Below are 18,635 nucleotides of genomic sequence, written 5' to 3'. Positions count from 1 at the left end.
AGGAAACCAAAAGGATCGAGGGCAAAAAGATAAAAAGCACAAAGCCAGGAAACCAAAAAGCGCAAAGCCAGGAAATCAAAGAAGAGCAGGGGACGGAAACCAAAAAGAGAGGATAGAAACAAAAAATGAAACAAAAACCGGCTCTAAAATGTGGATGATACATGCCCTCAAAGCATCAGCTCCATAACAGAAATATAGTGTGGCCAGCTGAAACTGGGAGGAAGCAGGCCTCTGAAAAACATGGCAGCGGGGTCCCTCAATTCTGAAACTTGATAAAAGTTTGTTTGGCTGGCAGTATCTTAGTACATTGAGAGAGGTCAACCTCGCGTATGTGGCTGTTGGCGTGGCTACGAAACATCAGGAATGTGGCCTTAGGCAGAGCTATAAAAGGACAGTGTGACCCAGGCACATGGTTCTGAATTGTGAACCAAGCACGTAGTTTTAAATTGTGCACTCTCTATTTCATTGGTAGCCTGCGTAAAGCGCCCAACACCGACATCTATGATATGGCCCTGGTATTTTAGTGCATAAAAATAAAAGTTCGAAAGCATGAATCTTTGAACTCCTGATATTCTGTTAGATATTATTTAGTAAACTGCATTTTATAAATAAAATTACTTTTACATTTGAACCAGGTTTTGTTATTTTAACATTTGAAATTTGAAAATTGGCTACATTCCAGGGAGTCTCAAGAATCATTGTGTGTGTGACTACTCAGAATAAACTAAAAGTGATCTGCCCACATAAAAGAGAAATGGTACTGCAGAAGCAAAATCATCCATTAATACAGAATAAAATCTAGGATGGGCCCGTTTATGGACAGGGACACACTTTATCAAACACTGACTCAACAAAGAAGCGTGTCACTTTTTGGCAAAGCAGTCCTTTTGGCATTTTAGTTAAAAGTTAAACTTTTTTGAGGTATCTACCTCCACCAGAGCCAAGAGCCTCCAGTACATCTCCAGTGCTCTGAACAGGGCATATTCAGCGATGCAATACTGGCTGGTAAATACTGTTCAAAGCTGCAAAATGAAGCACATTCTTCCAGGCAAACCTTTTTAAAGTTTGACCTCGAGTCTGCAAAATCTTCCCCATGACTATTCACTGGCTACCCTCAAGTGAACTGTTTATCCCTCCTTCCCTCGCTCCCAGCGTGTTACCATCCACCCAGCCATTCTTTCTCCAAGATTGTGAAATGTGCCTCTTCACCATGCACCAACATTCAAAGATCTACCCTCAGTTACTGTAAGGCCAGTGATCAGGCAATGATGAACACTACTGCTTTACCACCGCGTTCGATGCCAGCACGCTGCAGAGAAGCACAGTTCTCTTACCTGTAAGGCTGCCTTGCACATCTCCACAAGACCCTGGATTAGATAATATTTTGCTTCTGCCATCAGTTCTTTGATCTCCTGTCCAGTGTTTGGAAGTGTAATAGTGTCATCTCGCAAGTAGTTCAAAATGGTTCCGAAATGTTTTCCACAGCGATCTATAAGAATCCAACCTAAAGTAGGAACAGTGTGACTGGTTACTTACTTACTCTGCATTCCTTACTAAGATCTAGGACATACATATATATTGTTAATAATGGGGGGGGGGGGGAGAAGAAGAGAGAAGAGAGAAGGGAGAAGGGAGAAGGGAGAAGGGAGAAGGAGGAGAAGAAGAAGAAGAAAGAAGGAGGAGAAGAAGAAAGAAAAGAAGAAAGAAGGAGGAGAAGAAGAAGAGAGCAGGAGAATAATAATTTGCTAGGTTTATATGTGTTCTCAACTCCATTGTTTTTATTAAGGGTTCACAATTTTATGCCCTTACGTTTTCATTAATTCGTGAAACTACTGCAATAGACAGCTATTGGGAACGAATAAGTCAGAGAGAGAGAGAGAGAGAGAGAGAGAGAGAGAGAGTGTGTGTGTGTGTGTCTCATTATAGTTAGGTGTCGTAATATAAAAACTGTTTAAAAAAAAATGAAATTTATCAGTTCTAGTTTCCCGAACTAACTAGAATGTGCACCCTCTCACATATTATCACTCGTGACATGTTAAATGTCATCACTGAGGACATCAGTGATAACACAATAGTCATAAACAAAACACAGTCTCAAAGTGTACACATCTGTGTTGAAAGCAGGGAAATAGTGCAAGCCATTGGAGCAAGGGTAAATGTGCATTTTAATGGCTATATGGTGCACTGTTTAAAATAACAAAAGTTTGAGCTGAAAAAAGTACTCAGTGTTCAGGGCTGATGGCACCTAATGTGCATTCCAGAGGTATATTTGAATCTAGGTTGTGGTTTGAAGTCAATGTATGTTCTAAACATTCTGTGCGTAAAGGCAAAGCTGCTACTGACAATACTTTAACTACCAGTGGATATCTAGGCACATGTCCATATTATATAGTTGTAATACAGTGGTACAGGCAAATTTTATTAACTGTGCATGTTTATTTCTAGAACTTTACTAAGGGTTTCCAGAACTGCAGATGGAATAATGTAGGGGTGTCACACTTAGGAGATTGTGTATCTCATATTTGTGCTGTAAGGGTGGCTCTAAGGTTGCATGCCATGATGCCCATATCAGGAATGTGTGTGGTGTATTTGACTAAACTACAGAACGTTGTCCATAGGGCCCAACAGAAGGTGGTTTTACAGTGGCAAATGTATACGTGTCAACCTCTTCATTAAAGACTGGGCACGTGAAGTCTTTTGAGGGTAATCCTAGTAAGGTGAATAGAAAAATGTTCATAGGTGTAGCAGGTTGAATGGCTTCAAGACTACAAACCCTATAGGACAACGTCACTGATAGTTGATGACATCACTGATTACATCATTCTATGTAATTTAACATGTCATGAGTGACACTGGGTCTTGTGCAGTGATTTTTTTTTTTTTTTTTTTTTTTTTTTTTTTAACTATTTTGTCCCAGAGGGAGGGGTTCCCACTGGGAAGTGTCATGGGTTCAGGGCAACTCTACCCTGCCACTTTATATGTTTTCTAAACTTCTGGTTCAGGACAAGAGGATAGAATCCCTGAGTCCTGTAATGGTTGCCACATGTTTCTTCATGTTGCATCCAGCCAATCAGATCACTCGGTCCTGTGGGGGGAAAAAGGCATCTCAACGAAGATCACTCCATTTTTTTATTTTATTTTTGTATTACAGTAACGCTGGACTCCAGCAAAAAAAGCGAACTGGATTTATACCAAAAAAAGCATGCCTTCAAAGTGAAGTTCTAATTTTCTTCCCAATTTTGTCTAATGGTGTTCAGCCTGTTTTCTGTATCTGTTTCCCAAATTTCCCATGGGAGCCAAACTCCACACCATGCACTGCCAAAGAACGTATGGAATGGGAAGTTGAGTGCCTGTGTTGGGTTGGATGCAGGACCGGAGCTCAAAAACAAAATGAGAAGTGGCATAAGAGGTCAGGGAGGGGCTACCCTGATCCCAGGGATGTGATTATAGGGGTGTTTGAGGGACAGAGAGGTTAAAATTATTTTTTCACCACACACGATATTGGCGAATAAGCTGCGATGCTCAGCGCGGCTCCAGTGTAACATTGTGACAAATTCCCAAATAAGCCACACACAAAAATTCAGACTCGTTCAAGCACTAACTCAGTCATAGATGCACTCAAAGACTCATGCGCACACTCAGACCCACATACAGACTTGTGAGGGCACGAGTTATAGTTATTTGAAGTAACTATGACTGCTGAATTTCTATGGTTTTGTGCGAGTAAATTCAGAACCTAACTATAACATCCCTATAACCTTTGTTTTTTTCAGTAAAATATTATATATACACACACACACACACACACACACACACACACATTTTGCTACACTGACAGTTAAGGGAAAAAGAGCTAGATATTGTTTTTCTGGTAGTGTCTTTGTTTATCAGAGCCACTGTTGAAAACTCTTACATTTACCAAGTATGAAAAGCCCCACAAAAATTCAACTAATGCCAAGATAGTGCAATACTTCAACACAAGTATACAGGGTAAGGCTCACTAAACAATGTGATGCAATTTACTATTGTTAAAATCCACAATTCATGCTCAAGCAATAATACATTCTGGAAAAAACAAAGATTTTGCTTAAGTTCACAGCTAGCATTAGAGCTACCGTTTTTATGGCAAGCAAAGGTGAGCATACATTTTCTGCTAAACCGTTGCTTCAGGGCATGGCTGGAATTAGAGGAACTATGCAGATATTAAATAAGATTCGGTGTCCATTAAGAATAACAACTGCTTGAGTAAAACCTTCTCTCGAAATGTGGCTCGTGTTTGTCTTACTGATAGAGTTGTTTTTGTGTTGTACGAAACCTACTGTGCATTTATGTGCTGAGCTCTTTAAAAACTTGCAGCTAGCACTGCCAGGATGGTGTAGATGGTTAGTGTAGTCCAGTGTATATTTAAAGCAGTTAATGGGGAGGGCTAAATCTCTACTAGCCATTGTTAGTGGTAATGTGCACATAGATAAATAAGCCTGCCCAAATAATCTCACCTTCTTTGTCGGTCAGCACTTCCATTCTCCCACTGAACATAGCCTTCAGCATGGTGTCATGTCTTGTAAGCACCTGCACGGTGGTGTAACACAAGTAACCACCGACGTTCAAGCGCACATACTTATTACCGAAGCTTCCAATCCCTTTCATGCTGCAGGATTTTGGCTTGGCACCAGAGTTCGGGCACAGGGCACTAAGACAAGTGTCTCCAGACATATCCTTCTGTAAATAGATGACAACTCTGCAAACTGAAGGCTTGATGTATGCCGCCGTGGTGGTTGGTCCAAAGTGAAGCCAGGCAACTCTGAGTGAGATCAAATGGGCTGAAGCTCACATAGCACCTTGGACAAACAGATAATCAAAACAAACCAGGTAAGGGTTAATTTCAAGGCTCAAAATTTTGCAAGGAAAAGGACATGGTAATACTCAACATCACTACAAGGAAAAATAACATTCACCAAATGCTTCAGTTCAAAATTCAACATAATATTTCTGAAGGCTGGATTACTACCAGGAAAAAACAGAATGAGGTTATGCTGTGCATGCTCCGATTTTTGTGGTTGCTCAAATTAAGTAGAAGGTAGACTAGACAGTTTAATAGGGTCCCGGAAAAACGAAACCGAATGGTTTCAATAAAATATGCTTAAACATAAGTAGTGAATTTAGTAACGGAGCTTAGAATGAGATTACACTAAAGAGCAAAACTAAATGGTGTTATCCTAAATGAGAAAAGGGAGTTTATCCCCATCAAAATTTAAGAACAACACAGGAAGTGTATGACTGTTAAACTTATTTAGGACACAAAACAAAATACACTTTGCTTTTGAAAACTAGGTCATTATTTCATGTTACTCTTTTCACAATGCCTTCCAAATGTTAGTAACTTACTTTCACAATCTCTAACATTCATGTTAAGAACATAAAAGAGTTAACCTTCAACAGTAATAAAATAATATTTTACTGGTCTTTCTCCCCTTCTAGACATTGTAAAATTATCTCAGACAAAATAGGAAAGCTTGTTTAAAGGGTGCAATCAGTGTAGAGGAAATAAATACTAAATAAGAATTCTCTTTAACCAGTATTGCATCTTTAGCAATTATCAACAGACAGCACAGAATCATTCAGCAGAAGAATCCTTTAAAAATAGGAATGTAACCATACAGTGAGTGTGGCACATTTTTGATGCAACATTCTAAATATGTGGTACATAGAACTCCAAAAACTACAATTTCAGCAACAAACTTGAGTTTCTTTTTCATATTTAAGGTTTTCATCTTGCATTAAACGTTATCTAGTTCCTTGGTCCTTAGGGTTCCTACGGTTCAGTTTGTCTTAGTGCTACCTTTAATGAATGTATTTTTCTGAATACCAAACTGCGTGCAGGACTAGCAACGTTCCCGGTTTGTACCGATATTTTAAGAAGTGCTCCAAAACCACTGGAGCAGGTCCATAAATTGTCAAAATCAGGGGTGCAGGTCCTGTCGGGATCAAGAGAAAATGGTCTAGGCACTAGTAAAGCAAGGTGCAGAATTAAGCGCTGATAAACTAAAGCAACTAGCACAGACACTGCCTACACCCACCCAGGCACGTGCCCAAACCAAAGACGAAGAACTCCAAAAATAAGAGAGGAAGACAGAGAGACAGCGAATATTGTGTTTCTACTTGTTATCAAGGTCAGCGATCTGGTACGACGAAGAGAAGCGTGCACCCGCTGCACAGAGCAGCTCTCACACCATGGCGCACAGGGTGTGTGCAGAGGGAGTGCCACCTACTCCACTTTGTAAACCCTTCATAGAACAGCAAAAGGGGGACCTGATTACCTTACAAGAGCCCCAATGATGCTATAGAGGTGGTAACTGTCCTGCTCTTGTGTGTTATGCGTGCTATCGAACAAGGCACGCCTTGCTAAAGGCCCGATGAGCCGCGCCGCCTGCCCGAGCGGGTACCCGGCATCTCCTTGCTGTGTCTCGGACTAGATCTAGAGCCCACACAACCCACTGGACCTCGCAGACCTGGGCACGGGGGGGGTGCCTTTCACCCGTGATGATTCCCACTCCCTCTCAGTAAGTTACACCGTGCCAGTGCCCCTACTCCGCTCCGGGGAGCCGCCAGAGAGGGGCGGGGTACACATCCAGCTCTGGTGAACCCTAAACATATGGGATGGAAGGGAGGGAGGGGGGGGGGGGGGCACGGGCCTGTGAGGCAAAGAGCGCGGGTTCACGCCCCGCTGCACTTCACAGAGGCCCCGGGACAGCTGAGGTGGGGGGCCGGGGAGGGGGTCCTAGCTAACTCTGGGGGTGGGGTACCTGTCCGTCCTTCTCTAGGCGCTCATCCCGATCCCATGAGCTCATTTCCTGCTTCTAGGTTCAGTTCCAGCGACCTAGGGCATGGACATAGAAAGCGGACTCGGGAAACGGTCATAAAGAGCGGACTGGGAATCGCGAGACTAGAGAGCGGAAAGGCCACGGATCCTAAAGCCTAGACTGTTTTCCTGCAATACTCGGGAGGACGAGGAAGAGTGAGTCCTTTCTCTCTTTCCACGTTGCCGCGCACACCAGCCAGTTCCGGTGCCGCGGGAAGTGACGTCAGTAAACAAGCTGTCTCCGTGGCAGCGGGCCGGGCTGGACTGAAGTGGGGAGCCGGGGAGCCCGGGAGCCGGCTAGGGAACAGGTGAGATGAGGCTCCAGGGATGCAAAGGTAACACTGGAGGGTGCGTGACCGCAGCCTTCTTTTTAAAATGTGCACAATCGGACCATGCAGGTACCCTCTGCCAGCTGATACCCCCACCGTTGCCTGTTTGAACTCCCCCGCTTCACAGCTAGCCCACCGGGGCACTCAAAAGTGTTTGTTTTTTTCTTTACAGATGAGGCGCAGTGACAATATGTACTGTATCCTTCTGAGGGCTATAGCATACCTGTCAAACTGTTAATTCTAAAAATTATAAGAAGGTGAAGGGCTGAAGAAGAGTTATTTGGAGGGTGGTCCCATTCAAGTCTACGGAGACCCTTTGTCAGGAGGGTGAATGCGTGAAAACACTTTGACAAGACCCATGGACGAACTGACAAGCGTGCTGTACATTACTAGGCAATAGGTTACTCTGGCATCATTTTACACACATCTTTCACTGTTTAAAAACGTGGATGCAATCAGAGGACTGTAAAGACACTCATTCTAAACTGTATAAAGCATGTAACAATTTATATTCTATACCACAGGTAGCTTCGCGAGAATTCGGGAGGAATTAGAGAAAAGATTGGTGCAAAAAAAGCAATCAGGCGAGGATGTCACTAAGCAGGACAGTGTTAGTATAACAGACACAGGGGTGGCAAGGAGCAGGTAAGCGAAACAAGTTAGGACGGCAACTGAGTAGACGAATAGACCCAGCAAATGTACTATGAAAGAGAAGAAGAATCAGGGCTGGACAGGCGGGACCAGAGTAGAATGGGATTGGAAAGGAGGAGTGTGGGCACCATGAAGTACTGCAAGGGGTGAGGCGCAGATATGGGCGGCTAAAAGCAGTACAAGGGAAAGGGGCAAGTGAAGGCAACAATCAAGGGTGTCGTAACTAACTAGGAGTGACATGCCAGAGCACGAGAGTACGTGAAAGCAGGGCGATGGGTAGGACAGCAGGTAAGAGAGACGAGAAACATGGCAAGAGGAAAGGAACATGCGACGACAGCCAATGGGTGGGAGGGAGTGAGTACACCAGAAGAGGGTGGTATGAAGCAGGGCCGGGGGAAAGCGAGAATGTGTAGGTGGGCAATAAACAGGACTAAAGAAAGATAGCCGACAAGAGTTACAAGACGGGAGGAAAGCAAAGAAGACTGAGAATGGCAAGAAGTAGAGGGAGGAGTAAAGAGCAGCCAGGTAGAGTGGCAAAAGCCAGAGGGGGAAGTGACAGGTGATGATTGTAAGAAGCACAGCTGAGGAAAGGGAGCGGGCAGAAGCAGCGAGAAGCACCGCTTAGATAATGAAGCAACTGAGTGTGTCCAGAAACAGGGAAGGAAGAAGTGGTAGGAAGCAGAGCTAAGGCAAAAGGGATCGAAGAAGGCGCATACAGGAAGGCAAGTGGAAAGATTTGAGAAGCAAGTATAGTTGCCAGGTTTCCCAGGTCCATGTTAAGATGACCAGAAGTTCTGAACTAAAAACTGTGACAGCCATTGGCATAAAAATAGGACTGAATGTGTGACTTATATATATAAATATATATATATAACTGGACAGCCATATGGAACACACCACACTATAGCCAAGAAAGTCTAATTTTCATGCTACCAAAACACACAGCTCTGTAGTATGAAAATTAAAGACTCCCTCGGCCATGCTCCAGTGTGTTGCAATGGGAGCTTTGTTATTCTGGCCTCGGGTGATGGGCTGCGCAGGGGTTTATTCGTCCCCCATTAAATCCTGCTCTGCTGCCTGAATTAAGCCAGGCAGCACAGCAGGAGAGTTTTTTTAAACAATACTCTGTCAGTGGTGTCATGAGAGGGCTGGTGTGAACACAGTGCCCAGTGATAAATGTGCATGCCCCCCTGACCCTCTCCCAAGACTGGGACATTTGTGTATTTTTTGAACAAGTGTTGGAACACCGGGACAGTCATCGGAAAACCGGGACTGTCCGGGCAAATCCGGGACATCTGGTCACCTTACCACATGTGATGTGCCACTGCAGTTCAGTTTTTTCCTTTGAATTCTGGGACTTGTAGTCCTGTTTTACAATGAAAATAAACAAAACAAGTTTCAGTATTCAAAGAAAAAAAACCTGGATTAGAGCAGCACATCATGCATAGACCTGGGAAATCTGACAGGGCTGATTAAGGGAAGTAGCAGGGGTGGGCAACAAACAGTAGGGCAAGGGGGCAGAGAGACGGTTAGATAGACAGTAAGGGCTAGATGATGGAAGCAGATGGCATGAGCGAAAATCCGGACAAGTGAAAGGGAACAGGACGGAAAGGAAAAGGGGCCAGGTGGCAAGAAGCAGAACATGGGGAGTGAGCTGATCAGGGTGCCATGAAGCGTGACAAGAAGAGTAAGAATCTGTACAGAGCAGATGAGGGCAGTGACGAGAAGGGGAAGGAAGCGACTAGCGGCATAAGTAAGAGGGGTTGGGAACGACAGTATTAAGCAAGGGAAAGTAACAGCTAAATTGGACCAAAAGCAGGTTGGAGCTTGAGGTGGATTAAGAGGCAGAAAGCAGATATAGGTTTGTAGAAAGAGGACAAAGAATGACTGTGCGATGATGGGGAGAAGGAAATCTGTTAAAAGAGGTGGCCATTCACTTAGCAAGACAATTAGGAGTAAATAACATATTGGTGGAAGAAAGGTTGTGAGAGGACAATTGGGTGGAGACAGTGCTCAGTTCTTACTGTTGATCACTTATTTCTGAAGGGCTTGAGTTCACTAAGCGTCAATCTGTGATGGACTGTGTAGTCAGCAAATGTATCTACTTTTGCAAGTACTCAACAATGTCTCTGGTTTTGTGTGCTCCACAGCAGTAGAGAATGATACTTTCGCTCCTCCATCCTTTTAAAGTGCAATATAAAAGTGGCATATTTAACATGTCCAACATTTTCAGGTTTTAAGATGCAGCTTGTGACAGCAGCACTTTTGATCCTTGCAACAAGCCTAACTGCTTTGCATTTTTTTGCTCAATATGGGATCCAAGATGTCACATGTAGCCCTAGTGGACGGTTTCACCCTTAAAAGGGAGCAACATAGGCATGTGCTTTTAAAGGATGGTCAATAAAGTTTTGGTAGGCAGCCCCTAGCATGTTTTGTATAAAAAATATGATCATAAGATCCCCTTAAGCCGATCAGAGCATGTCACCTTGAATACAATAGGTAGTCACATAGACCTCTAGTAGCAACACAGAGAATGCAAAACTACTGCCAAGACAACACATATGAGCACACTGCTACTGACTGAGTCACTTAGCCATAGGCAGTGGACCAAAGGGTGTGTCATTTTGTCCTACATCCTGAATTCTACAGTTTGAATACTCCTTTTACTGGGATATGTTACCTTTGTGACTTTGGGGTGAATGGTGCCAACCCCTGTCCCATTCATCATCAGGATTTGGATACTTGTGAAGGAAAGCGATCAACTAGCAACTCACCGAAACCTACAAGACCCCATCCTCCTGGATCCCTCCCCGTCCGGATTTCAAGCTGAACACTGCACCGAGACAGCCCTGATTGCAGACACAGATAATATCCGAGCCCTCCTAGACCTCGGGGAAACAGCAGTCCTCATCCTCCTTGACCAGTCTGCTGCGTTTGACACAGTCTCCCACCACATCCTGATCAACAGACCACCACATCGGGATTCAAGGAAATGCCCTCAAATGGATCGCCTCTTACCTCACCGGCAGAACCCAAAGGATCCTTCTCCCACTGTTCACCTGAGATGCCCAAGAAAATCATCTGTGGAGTTCCCCAAAGACTGTCCCTCAACATCACTCTCTTCAACACCTACATGACCCCCCTGGCCATCACAATCAGATCACACAGCCTCAACATCATCTCCTATGCCAACAACATACAGCTCATCCTCTCACTGTCCAAGATTCCTCCACCACAAAAGCTAACGTCCACAGACGCATGATGAACATAGTGGACTTGATGAAGGGCAACTGTCTCAAACTCAACACCAAAAAAAGGAAGTCTTCGTCTTTGGGAACAACACCTTGCCATGGACTGTCACATGGTGGCCGGCAGAGTTCGGCACCCTTCTCCCACCCCAACAGACCATGCCCACAACCGCAGCATCATCCTGGATAACAAGCTATCAATTAACTAACAAGTTGACTCAGTCTCGTCCGCCTGCTTCCACACCCTTCGCACGCCCCGCAAGATCTTTAGGTGGCTCCCAGCATACTTCAAAAGGACCCTCACTCAGGCCCTCATCACCAGCAAGCTGGTCTACAGAAACACGCTCTACGTAGGAATCGCAGCACGCCTCCTGAAGAGGCTCCAGACAATACAGAACTCAGCAGTAAGACTTGTACCCAACCTCCCCAGAAGGACCCACATCACACTCCATCTCAAGAAACTCCACTGGCTTCAGATTCAGAAAAGATGCCAGTTCAAGATGCTGACTGCTGACTCACGCCTGCAAGGCCCTGTACAACTAACGACCAGCATACATCAACAAACGCCTGACCTTCCACCAACTGACCAGACACCTCCGATCAGCTTCTTCCTCCCTCGCAGACACCCCAGGGATCCCCCGAGCCAACAGTGGAGGATGCTTCTTCTCACACTTGGCAGCCAAGGCTTGGCTCAACCTCCCCCTGCACCCCAGGACTGCACCATCCCTTCAGCGATTCAGAAGACAACTAAAGATCTGGATGTTAAAATGATCATACCTCTACGCACTAGCATAGAGCTCCAGCGCTTCAAGACCCTTTCGGGTGATATGCCGTTCTTTATAAATGTTTGATTGGTTGTTTGAAGAGTAAAGGCTAGCCAAAGATGGTAGGTGTTGGCTGGAGAGGGAAAATTGTTCCTCAGCACAGGAATTTTGAGTGTCTATTCGCACACTGATCAGCAGTTTCACTATTCAGCCAGAACAGACTGATTATTTTGTACATTATGGCAATCCTTTAAAAACATGTGGAACCCTATTTACTGAGTTAGTAAGGTAGTTGAGTCTTTTGATTTTTTTTTTTTTTTTGCCCTGCTCATAGGCTACTAAAAGAATCAACCTAAGAAGGCAGACTTGAATTTCTGGGTTGCTATAGTAGCAAAAGGTTTAGCTCTCCACACTCCCATGGTGCTCTGCAAATATCTCAGACCCGGTGATATCAAATCAGAAAAGCTATTTTACTAGACACAGTAATAATTTTTGGCGTTAATAAGCGATACAAAAGGTACTTTCCATCTGGAACTGAAAGCAGACGAGAAGTCATTAACGATTATTTGCTATTTAGTTTTGTAGACCATAAAGCATTTTTTTCCCCTCTTTTTTGCTATTCTGCACTTTATGCACTCCCCGGAGGCATCCGCAGCATCCTGTTTACTCTTTTCTTTGGAATGGTTCAGAGTAGCATGTGTATTGTGCCTGTGGGCATGTACCTGTATGTGTTTGTTGTAGCATGTCTTCTCTTAACAATTACATTTTTTTCTTTTTACTGCTTTTCTCTGTGATGTGGTATAGCTATGGCTAAAGACGCCCTGAGCGATGCAGGACTGCACTTTGATGAGTTAAATAAGCTACGAATTTTGGACCCAGAAGTCGCACAACAAACAACAGAACTTAAGGAGGAGTGCCGAGACTTTGTGGACAGTGAGTGTTTATCAGAGACTCAAGTGTAATTATTTTATTTGACTATGGTGTTTTATATAGTGCCACCATTTCTGCTTCTGGCCACTTCACAGCACTGGGTTGAGCCTGTGTTGTTGCGCATCAAGAACATTGTCATTCAGGGGGCTGGTGGGGATCTGGTTTGTTTGTGACACAGTTGATTCCTAACAGCCTGCTCAGGCCGACGTTTAAGTCCCTGACGTTAAGGAAAGAAGGATTGTTCTCCCTTAGTGATGTTTGATTTACAATCACCAAAAGTCTGTCTGCTGAAATTCATATGGAAAATATTGCATCTGATTCACTACGGAATGTTGCAGTTAACAACACCTGACTAGATAATACAGTGATTGAGATTCATCAACCCAGCAGTTTGAGGATGTAAGCATTTCTGCAACAATACGGTATGCTAAAGTAATATCGGTCTGAGTCTTGGAGAGTGGAGCAACCTATATTTAATTTGTAGAATAGTGACAATCATTCCCTAACACTGAGCACATTTGTATGTCCTTCTTCTATAGCTGCTTTATATAGAGTGGGAAGATAGCCAAGCTGCTCTTGTAACTCAAGATAGGTTGTACAAGAGCCAGGAGCGCCATAGATCAGTCTCCCATTGTTGAAGCTGTGAATCTGTGATTGATCTCTCCCTCGTCTTACATTGTTTTCTTTAGTCTCCAAAAGGTAATATGGAGTTGGGGGTTTGCACTTACCTTTTACCTCTTTGGCTAAGTGCCACCACCTGATCCTCCTTTCTCAGGAGAATTTAGCTGGCCTACTTTGTCCAAAGTAAAAGCATGCAATGTGGCGGGGCCTGCAAAGAACAAGCAGCCCTTCTACAGTTGTGTTCTTTTAATACAAGGGAGACCAGGTTATGCTTCTTGTTAATGATGATTTACCTAGTTAACTATTCAATGACAAAGTTAAAAACTTTGGGTTAATATTAGCCTATGTTAATGTCTCAGGGCAAAAATATAACAATATAGATGTAACCAACACTTGTATCCAGTCAATCAGAAATGAAAAGAGATAGTCTGTCATCTGGATGAAAGGTCAATCTCTAAGAAAAGTTGTGCAAGGCTTGAGTTAGTTTGGAAATGATCCCTTTCCTTAGGTAAAGGGTTACTTTGAGTTACTCTAGACATCTGCACAATAGTTGCAGTCACTAAACCTGGATGAGAATCTGCATAAACCAAGATTTATTAGAAAATAATAATTTGGCGAGAAATAACTTAGACATATTATGGTGTCTGAGGTCATAAATGTAGTCTGAACTGACCTGAACAAAAGTTTTCAACACCGCAGAAAAATATGTGAGAGAGGGTTAACCCACACCAGCTGTCTCACCATTTTAGTGACAGTGGAGTAACTATACACTTCTGCTCCCAGATTCCACCTACTTCGTGTATAATTTTGATTGTCTTCGGGCCTATAACCCTGTACAGTGCTCAGCTGCCTTTTGGCTAGATTTGCGCTGTATAAATAGCTCATGCATGCATAGTACACAAATCAGAAGCACAGTAGCTCCAGCCAGTCTGCTCACCATCTTCATATCCTTGGCTCACGAGGTACGTACGTATCTCCATTGCTGCTATTTCTTATTGTGTACTACTCCTCCTCTAGCTGTACAGTGTTTTTAAAATTTTTAAAATATTTGCTATTTTTGTCCATTGCAACAATACTTCCAATGTGAGGCTCGTCCATGCAGTCACTCCTGAATATGTGAAATATAAAGAATTCAGCATTCTTAGTCCCCTTATTATAGGCAAATATTTTATGATTGTCTACGTCTAAAATCTGTTCCCCAATATCTTCCTCCCATTTTGCTCTAAGCTGAAGTGACATCTGAGGAAAATCAGCATAGAGTGCTCTGTAAAGTGATGAAATTGCTCTGTCCCCTCAACCAGCAAATTACGTTTATTTAAGGTAGTAGAGTTGGGTGGGCTCCCAGGGAATCCTTCCAATGTAAGATGTGTTCTCTGGTTGACTCAGCATACACCAGAAATGGACCCTCTGTACTCCAAGCTCAACTTTAGCCTCTGTGTTGGAAATGGCCCTTTTTGCTGATTTATCCCCAAACTTTCTGCCTTCCTCTTTCTACTTTTCTGACCTTCTTTTTGTTGACCTTAGGACTCTGGGTACTTTACCGCTGTTAATCATTGCTAAAGTGCATGTGCTCTCTCCACTAAAACATGGTTTGACTGGCCTACACCTGTATGGCATATTTAATTTACCTGTAAGTCCCTTGTAAAGTGGTATACCATATACCCAGGGCCTGTAAAATAAATGGTACTAGTGGGCCTGCAGCGCTGATTGCATCACCCACAAGGAGCCTTTCACACCTGTCTCAGGCCTGTCTCTGCAGTGTCTGCGTGGGCAGTTTACTGCCACATTCACATGGCATTTCAAACTACTCACCAAGGCCTAAAATCCCCTTTTACTACACCTAAGTCACCCCTAAGGTAGGCCCTAGGTATCCCTATGGGCAGGGTGCTATGTAGGTAAAAGGTAGGACATGTACTTTTATTTTTTTACACGTCCTAGTAATGACAAACAGTCTATTTCATTTTTCGCTATTGTGAGGGCTGCTTCTTTCCGTGGTTAGCACTGGGAATTCCCTCATATTTTTAAGTGGTAATTTCTGAATTGAAAGGAGGAGCATTGGCATGTTTGGTATGTTTGCAATGGTAGTGAGAAATCCTGCTTACTTTTAGAAAGTGGACATTTCTCTTTGCTTATAACTCTTTGTGATTTGCAGCCTGACTCCAATCCACTTTTAGGGTAGAGTGACAGTTACATTTGGTACATACTTTCCAGACAGCCATCACACAGGAAGGGTTGGATATGACATGGTTACATCTGCATACTGATGGTCTTCCTGGGCTGCAAGAGGGAGAGGGCGTTCACACCTTACATGTCAATAGGCTGTGTTCTGCCCTCACACAAAGGGCTGATTTAACCCTGACCGCTGCCTGGAGCCAGTGCTGGGTTGAAAGGGGTTGTGGTTCTCTTGAAAGTGTACATTTGAAGTCACTCCTTACATCAAAGACATTTTTTAGTGTAAGTACCGGTCCTCTGACCCCATGTTTTCAGGGCACTATTGGAACTGGGACTGAACCTAAGGGGTTGTGGTTCTCTTGAAAGTGTACCTTTGAAGTCACTCCTTACATCAAAGAATTTTTTTTGTATAAGTACCGGTCCTCTGACCCCATGTTTTCAGGGCACTATTGGGACTGGGACTGAACCTCTCTCAGAAGGACTGCTGCGCTGCACAAAGGACTCATCTGGACTGCTCTTCTGTTGTTGTCTTGCTGCCTGCTACTTGCTGGGTGGCCTAAAGGAACTCACTTTATTGCTTTTCTGTTTGTTGTCCTGCTGCCAGCTGCTTCCGGATTCTGTTTTGCATGGACACTGTAGTGCTACAAGGAGATATAGCCCTTAAGACTGCTGGTCTACCTACCTACTGCTCCCTACCCTGTGCTTCCCACTTAAGCTTTCTCCCAGGAGCCTAAAGTTGTGTTTCTGGTTTCTAAAAGTACAGTGTGCTGCATTTTCTTCTTTCTGGCAACGAGCGCAAAATGAGCGGCTTATCTTTCCCCAGTGTGTGCGGAGTGCACACTGGTCCCAGTGAAGAACTGCCCGTCAGAGTCCCCCTTCAGAGCAGCCCTCCAGTGAGGAAGGAATAAAAGGGCACGCGAGGGAGTAGGTTTAGGCTTGGCTAAGTGAGGAAGGACACGCCGGGACCGGCATATCCCTGAAGTGACTTGCGCCAGTGTGGGCGTGAGCCTTTGAGCCTCCATCGTTGGTGGAGGACTGACCGAGGAGTGTGCCACAATGTCCACACTGTCCCAGCTCTGCTTTCCCTTTTTGAGCCGTGAAGTGACGGCGCTCAGCCATCAAGAACTCCCTGTGGCAGGGCCCATCCCTAAGAGAGCAACAGTGAACTCTACCCCCGAAAGTATGGCCGTCCCGCACTGTCCTGCGAATACCTGGATTGCCCTGGGGGGCTGCCTCCCCTGCTTGCAAGAACAGAGAGCAGGAGTTCGGACCTCCAAGGTCTTGCAGAAACCTCCACACTCCCCATCACGGACACCCGGTGTTCGACAACTACACAGCGTGTTCGTGGGCAGCTGCTCTGCTACTATTGCCCACAAGGGCCGGTCATGGTCCCCGCTGGGCTATACACTTCTGCTAAAGGGACATGACCTGGTGGCCACAGAGGGCTCCATGGTCGCCCAGCTTTAGGAGGTGTAGTTCTGGCCCCTATCCAGATGAGCTTGTACTTTGGGGAACAATATGAGCCTAGGAGAGGGCAAGTGTTTGGCGCCCTAAGGCTATCTATCATAGGTTTGTGCATTGCTGGTACTGAATATGTAATCTATGTCACCCTGCCATACAGACTTTTGTTTTTTTGCACACCTATGCTGATTAGATAGTCCCCATTGCTTGGCAACCGAGATGCCTTCCCCCAAGTCGGCCCCGTTTGTATAAATATTTACTGATATAGGTTGCTGTTGCTAATACCCTGTCTTGTCCAGGACAACGAGTATCATCAGAGTGTTTATGAAGTCAGTGTAATATGCAACATAATTATGATTGAAGCCTAATACGCAAAGTTTTTATGATCCATGTTATTTGGACCTGTGGTATATGTTACCATATAGAAACATATTTTTATATAATCTTGTGTGCAGTCTCTTTTGTGGTGTATTTATTGTGTGGCTGGTGTGACATTGTTTCACAAACGCTTTACACATTGCCTATGGGGATACCAGGGGGTGAGCGCAGGTTATCTTTGGTGTGTAATTTTCTTGCCCTGACTAGAGTGGTGGGTTCTGCCTGGTTTAGGTGCAAACCCTAACCAACCAGAACCCCCATTTCTAACACTCTGCAAATGTTGTAAAAGCATCTCTCAATCAAAGGGGGTGATGTATGCTAGTCCTCGGCTGTGAAGGGCTTTGTAGGTGTGAGGTGAAAGGAGGAAGGTAGACTCTCTGAGTTCTTCCGGAGAGAAAGGATTCAATCCATTTGAGGGCGTTGTCTTGGATTTCGATCTGATGAAGCCTGTTGATCAGGGTGTGGTGGTAGATAGTGTCGAAAGACGCCGATGGGTTGAGGAGGATCAGGGCGGCCGATTGTCCCCAGTCGAGGATGGTTCTGATGTCATCCCTGGCGATTATGTAGATAGCCCATGCTCATCAACCCCCCTATCCACCTTAAGACTCTCATCTCATTTTACATTTTATAAAAGTGAGGTAAATCGCAGAGTGTAGTTTCAGATGGAAAAGGCACCCTCCTAACTATTCACTTTGCTGGCATATTCCATACTTTGAACATCAGGGACATTAAATACTGGACCCTCAGTCTATCTGTTTGGAAACCAACTGTGACTCCAAAGGCTCAGTTTCATGGCATCCACCAGGCAGGGATGTCTACCAGTTAGGCTGGTCATCAGACTACCCCAGGTGTTGCACCTGCGAGGAAAATAACACTCCAAGTCTGGCAAGAACTAGTCCACCAAGCAAGGGTAAGACTGGACAACTTTGAATTCCTTAAGGTGGACTAAAATATACCGGAAGATAATGTACGACCAGTATCAATGAATATTGATCTTGCCCCCCCATACCTCACCTTCTCCCCATAAAGGCCTAGGCATTGTAGCTACATCAGTATATTCACTATCAGTACTCTTCACATTAAGGACAGGGGCAGAGAGCATGGAACACTGCACACCCTCCGATACCTTACCAGCATTTTATAATATAATATCCCATTGATCGTGTGTAATGTGTATCACACAATAGTTCAGAGAGTTGGGTTGCCATTTCATCCCCCATTC

At 44.4% G+C, this 18,635-nt stretch overlaps 2 protein-coding genes across 6 annotated transcripts in view; one reads left to right on the top strand and one right to left on the bottom strand.

Moving 5' to 3' along the window:
• Positions 1-6,946, bottom strand: part of TNFAIP1 (TNF alpha induced protein 1) — a 52,654-nt gene extending 45,708 nt beyond the window's left edge. For 2 of the 3 annotated variants that reach the window (XR_011202018.1, XM_069227024.1), the window contains exons 1-3: positions 6,804-6,946; positions 4,497-4,838; positions 1,335-1,504 (exon numbers count right to left, since the gene is read on the bottom strand). Coding sequence is in view for 2 of the 3 variants with exons in the window: in XM_069227024.1 (XP_069083125.1) it covers positions 1,335-1,504; positions 4,497-4,713 (387 nt within the window). In the remaining variant the exon portion in view is untranslated. Of the gene's footprint in view, positions 1-1,334; positions 1,505-4,496; positions 4,839-6,317; positions 6,628-6,803 lie in introns of those variants that run through there. The other variant, XM_069227025.1, reaches the window with a different exon arrangement.
• A 51-nt stretch (positions 6,947-6,997) lies between these two features.
• Positions 6,998-18,635, top strand: part of IFT20 (intraflagellar transport 20) — a 34,729-nt gene continuing 23,091 nt past the window's right edge. Inside the window, exons 1-2 of one of the 3 annotated variants that reach the window (XM_069227026.1) lie at positions 6,998-7,194; positions 12,656-12,784. In XM_069227026.1, coding sequence (XP_069083127.1) covers positions 7,173-7,194; positions 12,656-12,784 — 151 coding nt within the window. In that variant the 5' untranslated portion in view covers positions 6,998-7,172. Of the gene's footprint in view, positions 7,195-7,718; positions 7,834-12,655; positions 12,785-18,635 lie in introns of those variants that run through there. The other 2 variants (XM_069227027.1, XM_069227028.1) reach the window with 2 other exon arrangements.

Source organism: Pleurodeles waltl, chromosome 3_2, assembly GCF_031143425.1.
Source record: "Pleurodeles waltl isolate 20211129_DDA chromosome 3_2, aPleWal1.hap1.20221129, whole genome shotgun sequence".
NCBI classification, from domain to species: Eukaryota; Metazoa; Chordata; class Amphibia; order Caudata; family Salamandridae; genus Pleurodeles; species Pleurodeles waltl.
This window is presented reverse-complemented; position numbering and strand designations above follow the sequence as displayed.